At 35.5% G+C, this 25,746-nt stretch overlaps 1 protein-coding gene across 3 annotated transcripts in view; it reads left to right on the top strand.

The window, feature by feature from the left end:
• The window catches only part of LOC110450425 (zonadhesin-like), a 37,943-nt gene extending 16,769 nt beyond the window's left edge, over positions 1-21,174 (top strand). For 2 of the 3 annotated variants that reach the window (XM_021497937.1, XM_021497935.1), the window contains 12 exons: positions 675-934; positions 7,502-7,696; positions 7,865-7,983; positions 8,277-8,479; positions 9,236-9,428; positions 13,380-13,582; positions 15,432-15,624; positions 16,057-16,281; positions 19,086-19,304; positions 19,561-19,599; positions 19,999-20,233; positions 21,061-21,174. In XM_021497937.1, the coding sequence (XP_021353612.1) occupies positions 675-934; positions 7,502-7,696; positions 7,865-7,983; positions 8,277-8,479; positions 9,236-9,428; positions 13,380-13,582; positions 15,432-15,624; positions 16,057-16,281; positions 19,086-19,304; positions 19,561-19,599; positions 19,999-20,233; positions 21,061-21,067 (2,091 nt within the window). In that variant the 3' untranslated portion in view covers positions 21,068-21,174. The remainder of the gene's footprint in view (positions 1-674; positions 935-7,501; positions 7,697-7,864; positions 7,984-8,276; positions 8,480-9,235; positions 9,429-13,379; positions 13,583-15,431; positions 15,625-16,056; positions 16,282-19,085; positions 19,305-19,560; positions 19,600-19,998; positions 20,234-21,060) is intronic. The other variant, XM_021497936.1, reaches the window with a different exon arrangement.
• The last annotated feature ends 4,572 nt before the right edge of the window (positions 21,175-25,746 follow it).

Below are 25,746 nucleotides of genomic sequence, written 5' to 3'. Positions count from 1 at the left end.
AAATAACACTTATGTCGACTTCAGCAATGTGTTAAATAACACTTATGGATAATTCATCAATGTGTTAAATAACAGTTATATCGACTTCAGCAATGTGTTAAATAACACTTATGTCGACTTCAGCAATGTGTTAAATAACAGTTATATCGACTTCAGCAATGTGTTAAATAACACTTATGTCGACTTCAGCAATGTGTTAAATAACACTTATGTCGACTTCAGCATTGTGTATAAATGACGATTGTGTACAGTAGTTTATGTTAATAATGCTTCCGTGTCGACTACAGCAGTGATGACTATTTCTACAGTTTCGAAAAATACTGTCGAAGTGAAACTTTGTTGAAACTGTTTTTGTATGCAATTGGAATAAGTGGAAGGCCCATTTTTGGTTCAATTTGTATGTTATTATATTTGGTAACGTTTCGATGGCATTTTCTATTTAGGTTTGATTTTTTAGTATTGTTTGAAATACAACTTTGTTTAAATTCCCGATAACACTTGTTTCTGGAATCTACAGGTTCAGTTTACATGTTATAAACATACAGTGAGCTTTGTTAGGTCAATCTTCCCTTCATATTTTGAAGTTAGTCCGAGTTTAAATGTTATTACTCGAACGATGCATGTCAAGTTTGTTTTTTCTTGTGTATAAATTCAGTAGCCTACTGTTTTTGTAGGTGAATGGAAAACTAGTGTTTCTTCCCTATCGGACCGCACAGTTTGAAATAGCTTTAAGTGGGACGTATGTTCGGTTGGAAACCAGGTGTGGTCTGGTGGTGCAGTTTGACGGTGCCTCTAGCGCCATCGTCCAAGTACCTAATGTGTATGGGAACGACCTAACTGGGATCTGTGGTAATTGTAACAATAACCCAAACGATGACCAGAAAGACTATTCACGGTACGAGGTCGTGGATGACTCTGATCTACAACTTCAACAGTAAGTATTCCATCACAGGAATGCTAGCATTTACTGTGATAGTCCATCTTTCGGTAAGAAAACAATGATATTCTTGTGAATGTGCAGTGGCACGAGGCACTTAATCTGACTTACCGAGCTCGGCGATTCTCGTCGGTTTGCCCCAAAAGTGATGTTTGTCAGTATGTAACTTGGTAAAAACGGCTGTTGGTCAGATATCAAATAAACATTCATATCCTGAAGCCTTTGTTCAACAATATTGACAAATTTGCCGGGTATTGACTGGTTCAGAAGCAAATCTCATTCACGAGGTTGCTTGGTGATATCGCCTCAGTTCATGATGCCTTTTCTTATCTATACATTTTAAATCAAATTATTTACTCCATGGCATTGTTAAATATATGGTATATATTTCACCCGTAGTGTTCATGTTGTGATTTATCTTGTCCTTGTCTGTTGACGCTGTAATATATTGTATCGTGGGGGTTCACGCTGTAGGGTATGTTGTCCTTGTATGATGGCGTTACAATATATTGTATCCATCTGTTTACACTGTAGGGTATGTTGTCATTGTATGTTGGCGATGTAATATATTTTGTTCTTGTGTGTTCACGGTGTAGGGTATGTTGACCTTGTATGTTGGCGCTGTGATATATTTTGACCTTGTGTGTTCACGCTGTGATGTATGTTGACCTTGTATGTTGACACTGCGATATATCTTAGCCTTGTGTTAACGCTATAGAGTATGTTCTCCTTGGATGTTGGCGCTGTAATATATTTTATCGGTTTGCCCCAAAAGTGATGTTTGTCATGACCTTGTATGTTGACACTGCGATATATCTTGTCCTTGTATGTTGACGCTGTGACATATCTTGACCATGTGTTAACGCTGTAGAGTATGTTCTCCTTGGATGTTGGCGCTGTAATATATTTTATCCTTGTGTGTTTCATCTTTAAGGTATGTTGCCTTGTATGTTGGCGCTGTAATATATTTTGTCCCTGTGTGTTCACGCTGTAGGGTATGTTGTCCTTGTATGTTGACGCTGTGATATATATTGACCTTGTATGTTGGCGCTATAATATATTTTATACTTCTTCGTTCACACTGTAGGGTATGTTGTCCCTGTATGTTGGCGCTGTGATATATTTTGTGCCTTTGTGTTCGCTATGTAGGGTATATTGACCTGGTGTGTTGGCGCTGTGATATATCTTACCTTGTGTGTTAACGCTGTGGGGGGATGTTGTCCTTGTATCTTGACGCTGTGATATATATTGCCCTTGTGTTAACGCTGTAGGGGTATGTTGTCCTTGTATGTTCACGCTGTAGGGTATGTTGTTCTTGTATGTTGGCGCTGTAATATATTTTGTGCCTTTGTGTTCACTATGTAGGGTATATTGACCTTGTATGTTGGCGCTGTGATATATCTTACCTTGTGTGTTAACGCTGTAGGGGTATGTTGTCCTTGTATGTTGACACTGTAATATATTTTATCATTCTTTGTTCACACTGTAGGGTATGTTGCCCTTGTATGTTGGCGCGGTAATATATTTTGTCCTTGTATGTTCACGCTGTAGGATATGTCATCCTTGTATGATGACGCTATGATATATTTTATCGTTGTGTGTTTCATCTGTAGAGTATGTTGACCTTGTATGTTGACGCTGTGATATATCTTGACCTTGTGTGTTCACGCTGTAGAGTATGTTGTCCTTGTATGTTGGTGTTGTAATATATTTTATCATTGTGTGTTCACGCTGTAGTGTATGTTGACCTTGTTTGTTGACACTGCGATATATCTTGTCCTTGTATGTTGACTTTGTGATATATCTTGATCTTGTGTTAACGCTGTACGGTATGTTCTCCTTGTATGTTGGCGCTGTGATATATCTTGACCTTGTGTTTACGCTGTAGGGTATGTTGTCCTTGTATGTTGGCGCTGTAATATATTTTGTCCTTCTTTGTTCACACTGTAGGGTATGTCATCCTTGTATGTTGACGCTGTGATATATTTTATCCTTGTGTTTTTACGCTGTATGGCATGTTGTCCTTGTATGTTGGCGCTGTAATATATTTTGTCCCTTTATGTTCACGCTGTACGGTATGTTGTCCTTGTGTGTTGACGCTGTGATATATTTCATCCTTGTGTGTTTACGCTGTATGGGATATTGTCCTTGTATGTTGACGCTGTGATATATCTTGACCTTGTTTTAACGCTGTAGGGTATCTTGTCCTTGTATGTTGGCGCTGTAATATATTTTGTCCTTGTGTGTTCACGGTGTACGGTATGTTGTCCTTGTATGTTGACGCTGTGATATATTTTATCCTTATGTGTACACTGCGATATATCTTGTCCTTGTATGTTGACACTGTGATATATCTTGTCCTTGGATTTTGACACTGTGATATATCTTGTCATTGTATGTTCAATATGTAGGGGTTGACGCTGTGACATATCTTGACCATGTGTTAACGCTGTAGAGTATCTTGTCCTTGTATGTTGGTGTTGTAATATATTTTATCTTTGTGAGTTCACGCTTTAGTGGATGTTGACCTTATTTTTTGACACTGTGATATATCTTGTCATTGTATGTTCAATATGTAGGGGTTGACGCTGTGACATATCTTGACCATGTGTTAACGCTGTAGAGTATGTTCTCCTTGGATGTTGGCGCTGTGATATATTTTATCCTTATGTGTTTCATCTTTAGGGTATGTTGTCCTTGTATGTTGACGCTGTGATATATATTGACCTTGTGTTAACGCTGTAGGGTGTGTTGTCCTTGTATGTTGACGCTGTGATATATATTGGCCTTGTGTTAACGCTGTAGGGTATGTTGTCCTTGTTTGTTGGCGCTGTAATATATTTTGTGCCTGTGTGTTCACTATGTAGGGGATATTGACCTTGTATGTTGGCGCTGTGATATATCTTACCTTATGTGTTAACGCTGTAGGGGTATGTTCTCCTTGTATGTTGGCCCTGTAATATATTTTATCATTCTTTGTTCACACTGTAGGGTATGTTGTCCTTGTATGTTGGCGCGGTAATATATTTTATCATTCTTTGTTCGCACTGTAGGGGTATGTGGTCCTTGTTTGTTGGCGCTGTAATATATTTTATCATTCTTTGTTCACACTGTAGAGTATGTTGCCCTTGTATGTTGGCGCGGTAATATATTTTGTCCTTGTATGTTCACGCTGTAGGATATGTCATCCTTGTATGATGACGCTATGATATATTTTATCGTTGTGTGTTTCATCTGTAGAGTATGTTCTCCTTGTATGTTGGCCCTGTAATATATCTTAACCTTGTTTGTTCACGCTGTAGAGTATGTTGTCCTTGTATGTTGGTGTTGTAATATATTTTATCATTGTGTGTTCACGCTGTAGTGTATGTTGACCTTATTTGTTGACACTGCGATATATCTTGTCCTTGTATGTTGACTTTGTGATATATCTTGATCTTGTGTTAACGCTGTACGGTATGTTCTACTTGTATGTTGGCGCTGTGATATATTTTGTCCCTTTATGTTCACGCTGTACGGTATGTTGTTCTTGTATGTTGACGCTGTGATATATCTTGACCCTGTGTGTTCACGCTGTAGAGTATGTTGTCCTTGTATGTTGTCCTTGTATGTTGGTGTTGTGCTGTATGGCATGTTGTCCTTGTATGTTGGCGCTGTGATATATTTTGTCCCTTTATGTTCACGCTGTACGGTATGTTGTTCTTGTATGTTGACGCTGTGATATATTTCATCCTTGTGTGTTTACGCTGTATGGGATATTGTCCTTGTATGTTGACGCTGTGATATATCTTGACCTTGTTTTAACGCTGTAGGGTATCTTGTCCTTATATGTTGGCGCTGTAATATTTTTTGTCCTTGTGTGTTCACGGTGTACGATATGTTGTCCTTGTATGTTGACGCTGTGATATATTTCATCCTTGTGTGTTTACGCTGTGTGGGATATTGTCCTTGTATGTTGACTTTGTGATATATCTTTGTCTTGTGTTAACGCTGTACGGTATGTTCTCCTTGTTGTCCTTGTATGTTGGCGCTGTAATATATTTTGTCCTTACGTGTTTACGCTGTAGGATATGTCATCCTTGTATGATGACGCTGTGATATATTTTATCCTCGTGTTCACGCTGTAGAGTATGTTGTCCTTGGGTATTGGCGCTGTAGGGTATGTTGTCCTGGTATGATGACGCTGTGGGGTATGTTATCCTTATATGCTTGTATGTTGACGCTGTGATATATCTTGTCATTGTATGTTCCCGCTGTAGGGTATGTTGTTCTTGTATGTTGGCGGTCTAATATATTTTGTCCTTGTGTGTTAACGCTGTAGGGGATGTGGTCCTTGTTTGTTGGCGCTGTAATATATTTTGTGACTGTGTGTTCACTATGTAAGGTATATTGACCTTGTATGTTGGCGCTTTGATATATCTTACCTTATGTGTTAACGCTGTAGAGGGATGTTCTCCTTGTATGTTGGCGCTGTAATATATTTTGTCCTTACGTGTTTACGCTGTAGGATATGTCATCCTTGTATGATGACGCTGTGATATATTTTATCCTTGTGTTCACGCTGTAGAGTATGTTGTCCTTGTATGTTGACGCTGTGATATATTTCATCCTTGTGTGTTTACGCTGTATGGGATATTGTCCTTGTATGTTGACTTTGTGATATATCTTGACCTTGTTTTAACGCTGTAGGGTATCTTGTCCGTGTATGTTGGTGCTGTGATATATTTTACCATTTTGTGTTCACGGTGTAGGGTATGTTGACCTTGTATGTTGACACTGCGATATATCTTGACCATGTGATAACGCTGTAGAGTATGTTCTCCTTGGATGTTGGCGCTGTAATATATTTTATCCTTGTGTGTTTCATCTTTAGGGTATGTTGCCTTGTATGTTGGCGCTGTAATATATTTTGTCCCTGTGTGTTCACGCTGTAGGGTGTGTTGTCCTTGTATGTTGACGCTGTGATATATATTGACCTTGTGTTAACGCTGTAGGGTATGTTGTCCTTGTATGCTGGCGCTATAATATATTTTATCCTTCTTCGTTCACACTGTAGGGTATGTTGTCCCTGTATGTTGGCGCTGTAATATATTCTGTCCTTGTGTGTTCACGCTGTAGGGTATGTTGACCTTGTATGTTGACACTGCGATATATCTTGTCCTTGTATGTTGACGCTGTGATATATCTTGTCATTGTATGTTCACGCTGTAGGGTATGTTGTTCTTGTATGTTGGCGATGTAATATATTTTGTCCTTGTGTGTTAACGCTGTAGGGTATGTGGTCCTTGTTTGTTGGCGCTGTAATATATTTTGTGCCTGTGTGTTCACTATGTAGGGTATATTGACCTTGTATGTTGGCGCTGTGATATATCTTACCTTGTGTGTTAACGCTGTAGGGGTATGTTCTCCTTGTATGTTGGCCCTGTAATATATTTTATCATTCTTTGTTCACACTGTAGGGTATGTTGTCCTTGTATGTTGGCGCGGTAATATATTTTGTCCTTGTATGTTCACGCTGTAGGATATGTCATCCTTGTATGATGACGCTATGATATAGTTTATCCTTGTGTGTTTCATCTGTAGAGTATGTTGACCTTGTATGTTGACGCTGTGATATATCTTGACCTTGTGTGTTCACGCTGTAGAGTATGTTGTCCTTGTATGTTGGTGTTGTAATATATTTTATCATTGTGTGTTCACGCTGTAGTGTATGTTGACCTTGTATGTTGACACTGCGATATATCTTGTCCTTGTATGTTGACTTTGTGATATATCTTGACCTTGTGTTAACGCTGTACGGTATGTTCTCCTTGTATGTTGGCGCTGTGATATATCTTGACCTTGTGTTTATGCTGTAGGGTATGACGATGTGTGTTGACAGTGTAGTGTATTTTGTTCGTGTGTGTACACGCTATAGGGTTTGTTGTCCTTGTATGTTGACACTATGGTGTATTTTGTCCTTGTGTGTTCACGCTGTAGGGTATGTTGTCCTTGTATGTTAATGCTGTAGGGTATGTTGTCCTTGTATGTTGATGCTGTATGGTATGTTGTCCTTGTATGTTGACGCTGTAGGGTATGTTGACCTTGTATGTTGACACTATGGTGTATTTTGTCCTTGTGTATTCACGCTGTAGTGTATGTTGCCTTTTTGTGTTGACACTGTGATTTATCTTGACTTTGTGTGTTCACGCTGTAGAGTATGTTGTCCTTGTGTATTGGCGCTGTAGGGTATGTTGTCCTTGTATGATGACGCTGTGGGGTATGTTATCCTTATATGCTGACACTGTAGGGTATGTTGTTCTTGTATGTTGACGCTGTAGTGTATGTTTTCCTTGGTCCTCGTTATGTTTTGATTGCTGCTCGTTTCAACGAAGACCTTTTAAAAATGGCTAAAATGTTGTTCAATTTGCTTTCGATTATACTATATTGCAGCAATTGAGGCCTTCACAATGTTACACATTTCGACAGCTAATTTAATTTGATTCACTGATGAAGGAGAAAACACAGGCAAACTTGATTATGAAACGAGGTAAACTCATGATTATTCCCAAATTTATGTTTCAGTTGCAAAAAAGTAGAAGATTTCCACCCTTGTGCACAGAACCCAACGTTTAAGACGGAGGGAGAAACAACGTCCGTCTGTAGAGTCATGGACCCAACAAGTACTACACAAAGTGCCTTCAGCGAGTGTTTCAAAAGTTATAGAGAAACCGCTGGACTTCTATTTAGTTCTTGTGTGTATGATTACTGTGCGTTCAGGTAAGACATAGGGACACGGGCTGTTCAACGCCAGGTTATCGAAAACGCACATTTTGAAGTCTGTACACTAATTAATTGTATGTGTTTTATTCATCTCAGTCACTAAAATATAATGAAATGTAACTTTATTACGAGGGAAGCATAATGTTTGTAACTAATTATTTATAGGGTTGACAACACGGAAGGGAAAACTCTCGAGAAGGTGCTCTGTGATGACGTCAGTGACCTTTCCTACCTGTGTGCAATGGGAGGTATCACAGTCAAATGGAGGACGTCGACGCTCTGTCGTAAGCTTCGTCTTTGTCAAGTTTGCTTTAAGTTTTCCCCAAATGAACACAATGTCCATTAACGAGCCTTTTTATCTTACTGAAATATCGTAACTTGGCCAATGTATCATGGCAGTAACATCATTCAGACCTGGAAATAACCTCATGTGACTAGGGAGACATCGCCGAAAGGTTAGCGGTTCTATAAAGTTAAAATTGAGGCGTAATTATCCAGTATTGAAATATTTATTTAAATTACAATGCTGTAACATAGTTCTAAATTTTCTTCTGCGTTTATCTTAATTTTTACTAAGCATTACCGTGTGGACCAAACTCGCACTACAGTGCTGATATGTCAGCTTGTCCTGCCACGTGTGTGGACAGGGAAGCCCCCAGCAAATGCACTGGGAACGCAGTTGAGGGGTGTGAATGTGATACAGGGTATGTTCTCAGTAACCAACGCTGTGTTCGCGTGGCCGAATGTGGTTGTACTGACGACGACGGGCAATACTACCCGGTATATATTATTGAAACCAAATAATGCAAAACTATTTGTATGAAACGATAGTTTATTTTTATGTCATTTTTTATTTTTACTTTTTTGTTTGTTTAACTTGCTAACGGTTTAAACGGTTTAAAAAATATGTTTCTTTTATATTTCTTTTTTGTACGTATTCACCTTTTCTATGTTACTTTTTTTTAGTTTTCCATTTCAAGTTTCCCCTCTGGTTTGTTTTTATAGTTTCTTTATTATACTTTGTCTCATTTTAACTCGTTTTGATCTATCATTGTGCAGTTCTCTGTTTATTAAACTTTTCTGTACTTACCCTTAATTTTGGAATTTTTTTTCTTCTTAATGTGTTACTTTTTCTGTTTAACTTTTTCTACTTACTTTATTTCTCTACTTTTTTTTCTATTATGCTTTTATTCTACTATTTTACTTTCACCTATTATTCACGTTTTCCTGTCTAATTGGTTTTCATTGCTTTTTCCATATATGTTATTTTGTTAGTTTTACATTTTGTGTTAGATCAACAAGCAGATATCAACTTTCCTTAAATACAGGATTAGAGACGTAAAAAATGTAGACCCTATTGAAATGATAAGTTATTTCATTAAGTGATTATCCCCTATAACATTTAATGATTATGATGGTGTACATGTTTGCATTCTGTTTTATATTTACCCCAAGGTTTTATCTCATTTTTTTTAAAATATGTGAATTAAATATTAATTTATTGTAAATATCAAATGAAATGCCTCATATTTGCAGTTGGGAACTAAATTCGTCTCCAAGGACTGTTCAGTAGTGAGACAATGTACAGCAGTAGGTAACGAGATGAAGATTGTTGTCAAGGAAACGAGGGACCCATGTGGTACTAACGCTGAGTGTAAACTCCAGGATGGTCAATACACGTGTGTATGTAAGGCACGACACAAGGGGGACCCCCTGAAGGGTTGTACAGGTACGAAAGTTGTAAAAAGATTATAGTAGGAAAAGCAAGATAGAATACTTATCAATTAATGACGATTTTATAACTTCTGTTGTTTTCAATATATAAAAAGACCTCTTAATCACATCATAAATATGATGTTTAATTCGTTTTCAATCTATTGTAGAATGGTGATCATTTTCGCAATCTTTTTTTGTTTTTGTTTGCCAAAGTCTCGCTAAGATTATACATGTCACACCGCTCACTTTTACCTGAAAAAAATATCCTATATAGTTGTGTCTTTTATAAACTATCCGTTTTTCAAACGATAATGATCTACGGTCGAATATTGCTTGAGCAAATTTTGTGCGGACGATGGACCAACGTTGTGCGATAACAATCGTGGTTGGTGTAAATTGTGAACTGGCTTAATAACATATGAAACATTATAGCATACAATATTTGATATAGCGACCTATCTAGCTAGAATAAGGCACCCTTAAGCGTTTTACAGTGCATAGATATACAATTCATCAATACAATTAGCATATACATTAATCATTACAATTTTGAGGAATTCGCTGGAAGTGCCTTATAAGGCGCTAATTACTAGTCCTATGCCACCTGGCTAGTATCTCCTTATGTGTGTTTGTCTGTGTGTGTGCTGGAGATGTAATGCGTTCTGTTTGTAGTGGGACCGTGCTTCCAAATGTATTTATAGTGCCACCTCACTTGAATGCAACAGCACAGATACCGCAGCATCCACCCCAAACCAATGTATACTACACCTGTGTTGTGTGGGCAGGAGAGAAACCCTTTCTCTTAATATTCCATCCGTACCACGACATCGGGGATCGAACCCCGGCCGCCTGCGTGGAAGGCCGGAAAGTAACCACTCGACCAATCCGCCAATAATATATGCGGTTTCGTGTTTAACATATAAACTTGATTTTTTATATATATTCTACCTACGGGCTATAGACCAAAGCGAATGCAAATACCAAAATTGAATGTCCTTTTGTGTTTTCATAACAGACTTACGTTATCATATATCGGCTCTCTATTTCAGGCACAGGGCGCCAGATAAACCTCTGGTCTTTCATCAAAATGTTACTTAACTGTTCTGTTACCTGGGAGCCAAACCCATTCTTGACAGTCTAACGGTTACTGTAAGAATGTGTAACACGCAATGTGAAATTAAACATAATTTTAATAAATATGATAAGAATTTTTTATATACAGTGTTCTTCATTCCATTCGAAACTCCCAGATTATTTCCATTCCGTTTTATTGATCAACTACTTGTACCAAATCGCACATTTTATTCAGAGAGATTCGCACAACGGGGATAACGATTGTTAAATCGCACCGTTGTGTGACCATTTGTGAACGATCTGCGAACGGTGTGCGCACGCAATTTTTGTCGCGTTGTGTTGTGTGTGGTCACATAACTATACAAATGTGATGATCTAATATAAAGTTAATAATGACGTCACTATATTAAGGCAACATTTGATTGTTACGTTAGTCGAATATTCCAGCTTAATATTAATTTTGACGGGACAATGACAATCTCCCTTTCGCTTGTTTGACAAGGTGGTCTGATTTACTGCTCGAACGCTCTGTTCGTCAAAATTCAAATAAGATAAAAAAAAAAAAGCACACGATTGTACCGATACAGCAATCTCCCATAATTTCAGGAAGTAATAGAAGAGAAAATTCATAAGTTTTCCGTTAAGTGTCTTATATATCTTATATGTTTGATAGTGAACTGTTAAAATCGAGGGCAACATATCAAATAATTAGATATCAATTCTAAATATCAAATACTTCAGGTGAAAAAAAGTATAGAAAATATGCCATGGACACATTTTTTAAAAGGTCAACCTAAGTCCACATGACCTACTTTCTGTACTTGACACTCATTACAAAATCTGTCACGATTACCAATCGAGTAACTTCTTTGAAAACAGCATGTTAAATCGTGATAATGTCGAACTTGTATAACATATAAGAGTATATATGAATAACCAGAACTTGTATAAGATATAACATTATATATGAATAACCAGAACTTGTATAAGATATAACATTATATATGAATAACAAGAACTTTTATAAGATATAACGTTATATATGAATAACCAGAACTTGTATCAGATATAACATTATGTATGAATAACCAGAACTTGTATAAGATATAAAAGTATATATGAATAACCAGAACTTATATAAGATATAACATTATATATGAATAACTAGAACTTGTATAAGATATAACATTATGTATAAATAACCAGAACTGGTATAAGATATAAGATTATATATGAATAACCAGAACTTGTATATGATATAACATTAATTGTGAATAACCAGAACTTGTATAAGATATAACATTGCTTATGAATAACCAGAACTAGTATAAGATATAACATTAATTATGAATAACCAGAACTTGTATATGATATAACATTATGTATGAATAACCAGAACTTGTATAAGATATAACATTATGTATAAATAACCAGAACTGGTATAAGATATAAGATTATATATGAATAACCAGAACTTGTATAAGATATAACATTATAGATGAATAACCAGAACTAGTATAAGATATAACATTACATATGAATAACCAGAACTTGTATATGATATAACATTATATATGAATAACCAGAACTTGTATAAGTTATAACATTATATATGAATAACCAGAACTGGTATAAGATATCACAGTATATATGCATAACCAGAACTTGTATAAGATATAACATTATAGATGAATAACCAGAACTAGTATAAGATATAACATTAATTATGAATAACCAGAACTTGTATATGATATAACATCAATTATGAATAACCAGAACTTGTATAAGATATAAAAGTATATATGAATAACCAGAACTTATATAAGATATAACATTATATATGAATAACTAGAACTTGTATAAGATATAACATTATGTATAAATAACCAGAACTGGTATAAGATATAAGATTATATATGAATAACCAGAACTTGTATAAGTTATAACATTATATATGAATAACCAGAACTTGTATATGATATAACATTAATTATGAATAACCAGAACTTGTATATGATATGACATTAATTATGAATAACCAGAACTTGTATATGATATAACATTAATTGTGAATAACCAGAACTTGTATAAGATATAAAAGTATATATGAATAACCAGAACTTGTATAAGTTATAACATTATATATGAATAACCAGAACTGGTATAAGATATCACAGTATATATGCATAACCAGAACTTGTATAAGATATAACATTATGTATAAATAACCAGAACTGGTATAAGATATAAGATTATATATGAATAACCAGAACTTGTATATGATATAACATCAATTATGAATAACCAGAACTTGTATAAGATATAACATTGTTTATGAATAACCAGAACTAGTATAAGATATAACATTAATTATGAATAACCAGAACTTGTATATGATATAACATTAATTGTGAATAACCAGAACTTGTATAAGATATAAAAGTATATATGAATAACCAGAACTTGTATAAGATATAAAAGTATATATGAATAACTAGAACTGGTATAAGATATAACATTATATATGAATAACTAGAACTTGTATAAGATATAACATTATGTATAAATAACCAGAACTGGTATAAGATATAAGATTATATATGAATAACCAGAACTTGTATAAGATATAAAAGTATATATGAATAACTAGAACTGGTATAAGATATAACATTATATATGAATAACCAGAACTTGTATAAGTTATAACATTATATATGAATAACCAGAACTTGTATAAGATATAACAATATATATGAATAACCAGAACTTTTATGATATATAACAGTATACATGTAAAGCCACATTAACGTATCTATTTTATGAACTTTGACAAATCTTTTCTCGAATAGAATATTTCACATGGTCTGCCATATCGATATACCTGTTTCAGAAATTACCTGTGGAACCAATGCCCACTACGTCAAAAAGGTGACTGCCTGTCCGGCCTCATGTCAGGATCCTACAGCCCCCAGCAGTTGTCAGAAACCCATGGCAGAAGGCTGTGCCTGTGACAAGGGATTTGTGAGGAATGATGGACAATGTATACGTGTTCAGGAATGTGGATGTAAAGATGATGATGGAACTCAATATCAGGTCGGTAACTTCATTCTGAGCATACTGTTGTTTGTGTTTAACGTTAAAAACGATCAAATAAACTATAGCGATGAGATGTTCGGGAGTACAAACTAGCTTTAAAAGCCGACAGCAGTCAACTAAACGATTCTATTCGGTTTAGTTTGGGCGGAGTGGTCGAGTGGTTAACATTCCGGCTTTCCACGATCCCCGAAGTCGTACGCATGGAATATTCAGAGAGAGAGTGGTGTTCTCCTGCCCACAGAACTCCAATAACCCAGTTGGAGTATTAATTGATCTGGGGTGGATGTTGCGGTATCTGTGTTGTAGCATTCAAGTGAGGTGGCACTATACATGATACCGTTAGAAGCACGGTCCCAATATAACCAGAACACATTATATATCCAGCACACGTAGGGGGGCATTAGCCAGGTGGCATAGGACTAGTAGTTCGCGCCTGATAGGGAAGCTCCTGCGAATTCCTCAAAAATTGTACTGTTTAATGTATATGTTAATTGTATATCTATGTATTGAAAGCGCTTTAGAGTGGCTTATGCTAGCTAGAGAGGGCGCTATATCAAATATTGTATCTTATTATTATTATTGTTATTTTTATATAAAGCTGAGGATATCCATTGAACGAATAATGACTTCACTGGCCTCATTGTTATCTCATGTTATTTTTTGCACGTTATATGCGAGATACTGTGGGCTATTGTTCTGTTTTGTCTGTTAAATCTGTTGGGAGGATTATATAAGACTCATAGTTTGTTGATTATGATCAAAGTTTTTGTACGGGTGGTGAGAGTGAACAACTTTGTACGTAGTGATTTGATAAAAGACCTTATCTCCAATTTCGGGTTTGAAATCCAAACAAGCTTTATTTTCAGTCGCCATTGTATGCTCAATTTGACAGATGATAAACTCTAAACAATGACCATTCCAATCCATCAAAAGCGTCTGTATAGTGATATAGCTCGTCAGCCAATGAAATCAAAACTTTAAAGACAACCAAAAACACTATTTCAAGTCACCCCCAGGGAAAGTTCGGCGGAACAGTTTCTTGATGAGCTTGTCAATATGTAATAGATTTAGAGGTAAAGGATCCCCCACCACTGCCAAAAACTGCAACTATTCTTTGGAAATTAATATGTCCAGCATATCAGTAGCTTTCATATATCTATCTTTTAGTAAGAAAACTATTTTAAGTCAACAACAGTATTTTGAGTGTAAAAAATGAATCAGCGGGTCTTGACCAGGATTCTAATCCTGCACCTCACAATTTTACGCTACATATAATATATATAAATTCGAAATAAAACAATTCGTGAACGCCCTCGGTTAGCTCGTTACATTTGCAATACATTAGAGGGTTTTCGGAAGAGCGTCGCACGTGCATTGTCTGTTAAAAAACATACACGCACATGGCCTATCGTCAAATAGTACATGGTTATTCACCAGTAAAAAATGTCGTTACATCGCAGACATGGTACAATTTGATTTAGTGAATCAGAAACGGTTAATTGTTGGCAATATATGTAGTGTTGTGGGCTAACAATCCATTACCACTTAACCGCTATACCACAAATGTTGATTACACGGTTTAAAAAATGTGACACAACATAGAATGTAACGGCATTAAATTATCAAACTTCAAATGTTCTGAAGTAAAGAAATCCTTTTACTAAAATAATTCCAATAACTTAAATTATTCAAACCAGTTATATTGTCGATAAGGAGGAAGTGTCCTCTGTACGAAGTTTTTGATTTGACGTAGAATGAGTGCATTTTCCATGTTATACTGTCCTGCAATTACAAAATAATGTTTTACAATTCTTTCAAGAAATGGATAATTTGTTTTTTATTCAAGGATGGTGCAGAGTTTATTTCAAGCGATTGTTCGGTAGTTAGACAATGTACAGCAGTAGGTAACGAGATGAAGATTGTTGTCAAGGAAACGAGGGAACCATGTGGTACTAACGCTGAGTGTAAACTTGAGGGTGGTCAATACACGTGTGTATGTAAGGCACGACACACAGGAGATCCTCTGAAGGCGTGTACAGGTAAGACAACGATGTTCAGTATAGGATAGGTCATGTTGTAAACAATTTCAAAGTATGACGGTTAAGTAATATTAAATTGGCTGCTCTATTCTTCGAGCAATCTTACACAAAATATTGACGAATGCAACATTTTAATTAGCACATATCTCTTTCTCTGATCTTACAATACTTGCAACATTTTGAATTTTCAACATTACACTGTGTCACTGTGTTGATATTTCATTACAATCGAAATGAATGACACAGCTTTGCAGGCACACAAATCATCATGTGTCATTCATAAATATGTAAATGTCATATTAACACAGTCGTTGATTAATTACATACCACCGTAGTTATAATGAACAAGCATGTTATCTTGGTAGTAATCAGTAATTAAATAGGTCAACTTTGTTTTCTGGAGTTTTTTATTGTTTGATTTTTTTACTGAAGCGCCGAGGGAATGTCGGAAGAAATTGGAGGGCGCGGACTATCAAGGAGAGGTATCACAAACAGTAACTGGGAAAACTTGCCGAACTTGGAACACTATGAAAGCACGCAGATATGCGATTCTTGGTGCGCACAACGGTTGTCGAAATCCAAATAGTGAACAAAAGGCGCCATGGTGTTTCGTTAAAACTGGAAATGACTGGGAATATTGTGACATACCTATGTGTGGTAAGTATATATGATATAAATATTGACACATCTCATCTATGTTTTGATAATCTATGTGTATCATGTATAAACTTTTCCATTAACAGTTGTTACTACCTTTAGTAAGAAGTTCCAGTGTGTTTTAAGTATATCTTCTTACATTGAATTATTAACATTGAACTTTAAGGTTTTACTGCGTGATGAGGTCTATGTGAATGCCTCGTATTTTAGCGAAAGACAATTAGAATGTCCTGAGTGTCAACCGTCGACAGAAATATGATGTCAGCAAAATTGTATAAAATGGAAACTTTGTCAGGATCGACTCGTCTTATAAATTGCCGTGCAATTGGACATGCGTGCAGTTATTTTAAGTCATAATCGTCGTCGTAAATGTATATTTACGGTACTATATACTACAGTGAAACCCCACTAACTCGAACTCGCATAGCTCGAATACCCCCTATTCCTCGCATAGTTTGCTTGGTCCCAACCGTGGTCTTTTATATTCTTTGTAAATAAATTTTGGATTACTCGGACAGCCATTGCTCGAATACCCCGTATTCCTCGAACTTTTATGTTTATTCCCGATAACTCAAAACCTGAGTGTTTTACCTATCCATTCGTCGAACAGGTACATCGTTGATACTGACAGGCAATTTAGATTCTGATCTTTCCTTGTGTTCGTATTGTGACTTACCATCAAAATCAGCCCGCGTGTATCGCCGCGTGCCATCGACCACGCTTATTGTGCTTATACAGGTGTCGGCCGGACATCTGATAGTTAGAGGATTAATAACAGTATCATTAAATAGCTGCATCATCATTTTGTGTGCGTATTTTTTACGTAATAAATAATAATATTTGTTATTTCCAGACGATGCTTTGACATCGATGATTTGGCGGAAGTGTTAATTCACTGGGTGTGCAAAACTATATTTCGGCATGGCAATATTAAACGGAAACCACACAACGGATTCTCGACCATCTTTTAAGATATTCAAACTTGAATGCGTCGTGATTGTTAACTTCGATCAATCAACATTATGATAACAAGGATTCAAGATTTTCTCTATTTTAAAATGAGTGAGGAGTTCCTCTCGTTTTGATATTTTGTAAAATTAACCTAGTCAATTACAGTATGGCGGACTATGTCAAAACGACAAGTACGTTATACTTTCCTAATAGGCTACATGCTTTCATTGTTCAACTATTTCATATCTTACTGAGTGTTCTCATATTTATTAAGCTGTTTTGTTTTACTTATTTCATTTACTATCCGCGATATTTGCACTGTCGGTCGAACCTCGGATCCTTCGAAGACCATGTATTGATCAGGACCTAACGAATTCAAGTTAGCGGGGCTACTGTATATATATATATGGTCATTGCTTTAGGTTCATGAATCGCACACTGTATCATTTATATGCCGCCTACTTTTCCACTCCTTTGATTAAGCAATATTGCAAAATAAGTACGTTTCTTCATTCCACAACATGATCATTGAAGTCGAAGTGGGGTGGTCGAGTAGTGCAGGAAATATCGTAGTCGACTTTAAGCAAGACAACTGGGATTCGGTTTCCTAATTGAACATGAAAAAAACGGGGATAAATGCCTTACCGCGTGGGTTTTCTCTAGGTATATGTGTTTGCTTTTGCATGGAGAACCCTTTTGCTTAAGCGTTTCTATCTGGATCAAAACGAGTGGTAAAAAGGAGAAGATGAATTTGTTATAAAATTGTTGTAAAATAGATACAGCTTAGTTTATGATTCGTATACGCTCTGCTGATGAATCGGAAATCTTCTTACTATCCCCTGCTTAGAGGATATGTTTGAGTTGAAAATGATTTTGTGCATTAATTGTAATTCCTTGGTTAAAGTTTATATTGTTGATTGGCTGTTTAGACTTAATCTCTTAAAAACAACATGCTGAGCCGGTTCATACAGGTGGTTTAACGAATATGCTAGCGTATAAATTTGACCACACGGAGAAGAAAACAAAAACAAAACTGCAAAAAAACACCAGTTGTGGAATTTGACCAAGAGTAGTGTGTTAATCGTTATTTTTTTATACTAAATATGGTCATTTTAGTATTGTATATGCTATTGTAACCTTATAAATAATTTAAACTAAATCCTTCATATAAACTAATTGATGTTACATTATGGCAAATAAGAAACGATATGACGACATTACACATTTTACATATTTGCCTCTAGCATAAACGACGAGTCTTTTACGCACTGGTTTTACGCATCTGCCCTTCTGTTTTAACGGTAGTTTTGGTAATTCGGATTTCCAACTTTTTGGCCCCTAGCATGACCAATGAATTCTAGTAGGATGGAAGAACTGTATGGCGCAGGGTAATTAATTTTGAACATACTGTATCAAATGTTTTAGGTGCAATCACCTGTGTGAGTATGATGTTCGTCTTTCACAGCAAAGTCAAACAAATATATATATTTGTATAATATGAAACGATTAAATGTCCATGTGAAGTAAGTAAATATAGATAAAATAAGATCTAAGGACCGACCAAAGTACTAGCTTCTTTCACTCTTCACATGGATCTTCAGGTAGAAAACCCAAAGAGCCATGTGAAGGGTAACAGCAGCTAGGTTTTTAGTCGGTCGTTTGATCTTATTTAGTTTATTTATATGCATAGATATATTTTCTGCCTTTTGTATTCATGAATTTTGTAATTAAACATGAAAGTGTTGAAAAATAATAAAAAATTCTCAAAGCCGATTTCATTCCGCCTGATTATAAATAAAATCACTGGAGTTCTTACAGAAAAATCATTAAAAATGAATGCCTTGATTCTTAAGATGGGAAAAAGCCTGGATGCATTGCAACAACTACAGTGTCTTGTTCGAGTCAAAATGGTAATTCCAAACGATGTAAGAAAGAGGGAGTGCGGCGTGTCACTTGGATCGATCAGGTGGACGACCCGAAATGTGTGTTCGGCCTCACCTATGGAAGAGAAAAGGACGAAGTTTGGGTCAATGGCGGATGTGGAGGCACCTTTAAAATATGCTATATGCCAGGTTGAGTATTGTTTTTTACTGACGTCCTAATAATAAATTTATATTCAATATTGCAATAATTTGTATTTCGTCACTTTGAGTAATATTGTGATTTGGTTTCTTGTCAAGTAAGGAACATTACGGTGATGAACATTAATAACGGATTAATATTTGATTCGACTTGAAATGCAAGCATTTGCTAGAAACACTTTAAACAGATATTTTCATACTTACTTTCATAACAATAAACTACTGAAGAAATTTGTTTATTTTGTAGAAAGAAATTCGTATAAGCCGATACCAACTCCTAATACAGGTAAGAGTGATAAATGTATATCACATAATTCGTTCTAATTTATCCCTTAATGGAGACCAGTTATTTAAGAAAACAAAATATTCTTCATATTTTGTGCGTATTGTATAATGTTATCCAACGTTAAGATATTGTTATGATATACCTGTACAATCTGGTTCAGTTGAAACACTATATGAAGTTTACTACATGGTATTCTATGCTCTTTAATGTATTTATTGTCATAGACTTGTTCAAAAATATCTTATATTCATGTACATGGAAAATGATATGTTACATGTGAAACGAAATATCTAATGACAATTACTTTGCAAAGTTTTCAAAAGTTTTGTAAAAAAAAACACTGTGTATTGATTATATTTTGTTTGGATTTTGTCTGAATTCTATCTCGTTATGCTCAAGAATGCAAGAAGACGAGGAAGGGCACTGAATATAAGGGCACATGGGGCATCACAGCTTCCGGACGTCTGTGTCAGTCCTGGTCCTCGCAATACCCACAGGCCAACAAGTTTTACAAAAAGCTGTCACGACAGGCAAATTACTGCAGAAACCCTAATCCTGTCGCCCGTAAACGACCCTGGTGCTTTGTTGACGACCCAAAATCCAAAACAAAATGGGAATATTGTGATATTCTCTAGTAAGTAGATTATGTGCTTTATTGTTTCTAATTGTACACCGACTATGGTGTTCATCTAGTCTGGTTTGAATATATACTACAATAACAATGATATCTTTCTTTTCTCTCTCTCTCTCTTTCTTGGATTTTCATTCCATCCTTTTGTAAAGATATTTGAATAGTTACGAACAAGTAAATGACTTGTACAGGAAGTGATTTAAATATTAAGATCATTCGAGAACTGATGCAATTGATCCGATAACAGGAATAGAAACTCTGTCTCCCAATACTCCATAGTTCAGACAGTACAAGCAACTAGTTTCTCTTACATTGGGAATATATATTATGTTTAACACTTTGAAATAAAACTTTGTGTTTTATCGCTATGATGAATGATAGTTTCCTTAGAGGCAACCAATTAACTTCTACATTTAAATTTGAACATACAAATTCATTGTTACGATAAAATCAATAAAAATAGCATGACTGAATGAATATTTGAATACTCATCAATGTAAAGGTATGAAGTGTATTCAACGTAACAAAAAATAATATTTCTAAAAATCAAAACATTATTAGGAAGTAAAAGATCACTATCTATTTAATGACAAAAACTCGATGATAATTTCATGTTGTTTGTGTGTAAAATATCCAAAAACATATCGTGATGGTGTCAAATCTACCTGTGTTTGTATGTTTAATATAAAATGTAAAGAGTTAAAACCTGCATTTGATAATTCATTATGAATTACATCTGTATTACACCAAACTCAATTAAGAAGTTAGAATAATTTTGTTGTTTTCATTCCTAAACAATATATTTCATGCTAATTTGTTTTTATTTTCAGTTGTTGAGAACACGACAAGTTGTTATTCGGCGACAGGAACGGACTGCTTATTTCCTGATTTTTATTTGTAATGAACCAAAATATATTAAAGAATTCGTGAGCAAATTTAAAAAAGCGTTCCTTGAAAATAATATTTTCATACACTATGTAGAGAGCGCATAATGGGAACACATGTTCATCAACGTGGAATTTTCTTCAGGAATTCCGGTTCCGTCCACATTCAGACTATCTCGCACTTTCGTCTATGCAAATAAGTGTGATTAAAATAATTCGGAAAACCTGTATGATAATTGTTGTATAATGATATACCCCTTAACTGGTATTTAAAACATCATGGCACCATTGAAGTGGTATTCCCAACATCAAACCACTAAACCGGTTTACCAATAATCCAGACCCCACAAAAGAGGAATTCCAACCAACTAGAAACCACTAAACCGAATTTCCAATCATCCAGACCCCACTTAAGAGGAATTCCAACCAACCAGAAACCACTAAACTGGTTTACCAAACCCAGACCCCACGAAAGAGGAATTCCAACCAACCAGAAACCAATAAACCGGTTTACCAACCATCCAGACCCCACTAAAGAGGAATTCCAATCATCTTGACACCCCTAAACCGGTATTCCACCATCAAGCAACCGATATTAACGTGTTTTTTTAAAAAAAAAAATAGGTTTTAAATAACCTTATTGTTATCTTATCTCATTCCATTTATAAAGAAAGTTCAATTTTTAAAGTATAGAAGGTAGTTTATGTTAATCATAATACCAACGAAAATTTTGTAAATGTATACACAATTTAGTGCTAAAGACTGTTAACTGTGATTGTTTTGTTCCATCATATTTCCCCTAGTCGTTTATAACATACATCCATTCTTGACCACTTTACTAATATTTAACATTGATGGAATCATGTTTCATTCGACCTCCCGTTCAAAGGGGAAAAATAAAAAAAAATAAAAAATGAAAGTTAAAAAGGGGGGTATCCCATGAAATAGTATTTTCTACCACAATACGCTGTGTTATTCCACTCTCAGATCATTATATAAACACGCAGACTGTTAGATAAATATGAGTTATATACCACACGTGGTATATGACCTGCAAGAGTTTTGATTGGACGAGAAGATGAACTTTGACCGGGATGACTTTTTCCACTTGCTTTTTGCCACATGCTGTTTTGTTTACGTCGTCTGCTATCAACATCCGACAAATGTAGGTGACTTTATGAGGATTTCCGGAAAAGGGGGTTATTAAGGCAATATTAAAAGAAGATGATACTTAAAGATTTGATCGCTAGGTTCAGGCAAAATTGCTACAGACGATCGGTATCGTTTCGACCGTCGCGTGTCCAGGTCGTGAAACCAAAACAAATAAAGATCTGCCACAGTGTCGGAAAATATTTCGTTCTCCCAACGTCCCGTTATCGCTATTTGGACGGCCTGACTATGGCTGAACTTTCACTATAAACGTCAACCAAAGAACCGTCAAGAAGAAACGTAGGCCTATGGTTTTGGACATTCACAGCGATAAGTTCGTCACTTGGCGGGAGGCAGACTTCGTACGATATGCTTACGCGCATATAGTCCGTGGTTAATTTATATAAATCAATGAAATACAGCTACTCTCAATATTTAAAGTCGTTCATCTATTATATTTTTTCATGAAGTTGTTGCTAAAGCTCGAGTCTTTTGTAACTTTTGAAAATTAACTAACTCGAGTGAAATAAATACCATATTCAACAACCACTCGTTGTGTAACCTCTATATATTTCATTGCAATATTTAGAGAGTGCAATACATGTAGTCATGTTACTTCAACTGTGATGTCACGTATATCTGATTGAGATTACATCGACATTGCTGTTCCAAAACAAACTTCACAAACAGACTTTAGGACAGTGGAATTATTGAATTAAGCATTAATTCCAGTTTCACAAATAGACAACAGAACATCTATGTGTAATCAAATACGTACTTCGAACTCACAAACGATGATATTAGAGCAAAATATGAATATTGACATTGACGCCTTTGGATATGTAAGAGGAAAATGTAAAGTAATTTCTGTTTTACACACACAAATGGTGTCGTGGTCATATAATAAGCATTTTTATCACATACCTGTTGAATCTTGTTATAGTAATACAAGCAATTTTCAGACCATGAAATACAACGTTCTGTATTGCACATGTGCAATACGAAATGTTGTATTTTACCTACTAGCCGGAACTACTTTTTATGGAATCCCCCTGTCATGGCGAACTGAAAAGTTCCCGGTATTTGCAAAAAATATCAACGTTTATAAAATCTTTGTATCGACCTCTGCCAAATACGGAAGGTATGTGATAAAAGCAAGACCACACACATGAGTTTATTGCGCGGACGTATATATTAACTCGTGTGCTCCGCGCACTCGTGAATATATATTGGTCCGCGCAATAAACTCGTGCTTTCTGATTCGTTAGAAAAACACCAGTGTGTGGTCTTACATCTATATTGCTGGTCGGTGTATATTGCTAACAAACTTGATTTTTTTTATTATTTGTCAGCTATCCTAGTGTGTTTTATTGGACCTCAACTTCATTATCTATTGATGAAACGAACGTACATCTCCAGTCCTAATAGATTATTTTATAAATGGAAATATTGAGGAAATCAAGAAAGGTTTTTTCGTAAAGTTGAAATTATATTTATTGTCTTACAAATTCCCATGCATAAAATAATTAACGGATTTTACATGGCAGGCAAATAATGACATTCTTGTGACGTTGACCCACAAACTTATACGGACGAGTAATAATAGGAGGCCCAATCCTCAATTTCATAATTAAAACATATTTTACATATTCAAAAAACCTCTATTCAATAGCATTAATAATAAAATTCAAACTAAAGAGTTCTTACGCTCCGTCTGTATTTGATCTCTATTGAAGAAGAGTTCCAATGAGTATAAATATGACTTTGAGTTGCTTGCCCCTTTGATGTAGGAAAAATTACATACGATAGAAATGAAATCATAATACATTTCTCGTTCATAAGGGTATCTACTCTATTGGGATGTGAACCAAGCACCTCTTTATTATAAAACAGGGAGCTTGATTTCTGCGCTACTGGTCATGCGTTTTGTTATTTGTTGAAACTTTTCAACAACATAAATTCCTAAAAATCCTGTTATTTAGAGAAAATAGAAAACAAAATTCGTTTGATAGGTAATCTTGGTGATCGGGTGGTGCAGTGGATAGCGCACTTGCCTTTCACCAAGGCGGCCGGGGTTCGATTCCCCGATCTGACGTGAAAAGGTATGGGGTCACCTGCCCAACCACATGGATTTTCTCCGGGTTCTACGGTTTCCTCCCACACAAAGACCACCTGCGCCCTAACTTCCGGGCAGACAAGATTGCTTAATTTAAGTTGAATAACTCGTTTCATAATTGTTGTAAAATAATAAAATTTATTTATCTATTGATAGGGAATCAATTATGCTACGCTGTATAAGGTAAAAGTGTTAACAAAGAAATAACATGGGGTAGAGAGTGATGAAATATGTATATGTATACGACCATTTGTCTTTTGCTTTAGGTGATGGTTTGAAGTAGTTGCAGCACATATTTATTTATTGATTACTTACATTGTATGAGGAGAAACCATTGTATAATTGACCCATTGTGTCAGAAGAAATGTTTGCAAAATTTGCTGTAAAGCGTGAAAACACACACTTCGATTGACTTACTATAAAATGTACAGTGCAGCAGCATTGTTTATTGAATACCTCAAATGCAAACAACAACAAGAACAACAAAAATCAACAAAACTAATGATTTGAAAATTGAGTAAAAAATCGCTACCATCGAACTGGTTCGTATCACGCCCGTACCATGATAGAATTTTAATGTAACCTTTCTTATTCATGACAAACTTTTTAACAACCTTGATGCTTTGTATATTTCACCAAAGAAGAAATACGGAAATCGTTCATGTGTAGAATTATGATCAACATATTATTAGATGAATTAAATGTATTTCACAAAAATAGATATATTGTATAAGATGATAACTGTACTCATAATCGGTTCACTTGGGTCAGTCATTATAAACTTGTGTTATGCAAATCATTGAAGTTGACTCTTGTTTATTCAAAATGGATATCCCATTAATAAAACAACACCCAGCTGGTAACGATCTGTTATTCATGAGTATCACATATTATTTTGATGACCAGGCTCTCTTTACAGGGGGGTATATCATATGGTCAGGCTTGACCAATCAGCATAGCGCGACTAAGGTGATCAGTTAGTGAGGTAATCATGCCCGATGGTCAGGGGACCTAGCATGACCAACAAGCGATAAACGCATCTCTAAGAGAGTTTGTTCGCGTCTCCTCAGCATCAATTCATTAAAAAAAAATCTGCTGCGAAGCTCCACGCGGTTTTGGACTTTCAGTTTGTGTTTGGGACATTGTTCCCTTAAAAGTTACCCTCATACTGCGACATGTACTGAAATACCTGGACATTACTCATATTCTTAGGTTTCCAGTTGACTATTATATATCGGATATGTTCACTCGTGCACAGAAGAGAAAAAAATAGGATAATGAATCGTTTTAAACATAAAATCTGTAATAAACGTCCAACAAATGAGATTTGAAAAAGAAAAAAATCAGCATACTAGATTGTCATTATG

The sequence above is a fragment of the Mizuhopecten yessoensis genome, unplaced genomic scaffold, assembly GCF_002113885.1.
Source record: "Mizuhopecten yessoensis strain PY_sf001 unplaced genomic scaffold, ASM211388v2 scaffold5229, whole genome shotgun sequence".
Lineage (NCBI taxonomy): Eukaryota > Metazoa > Mollusca > Bivalvia > Pectinida > Pectinidae > Mizuhopecten > Mizuhopecten yessoensis.
This window is presented reverse-complemented; position numbering and strand designations above follow the sequence as displayed.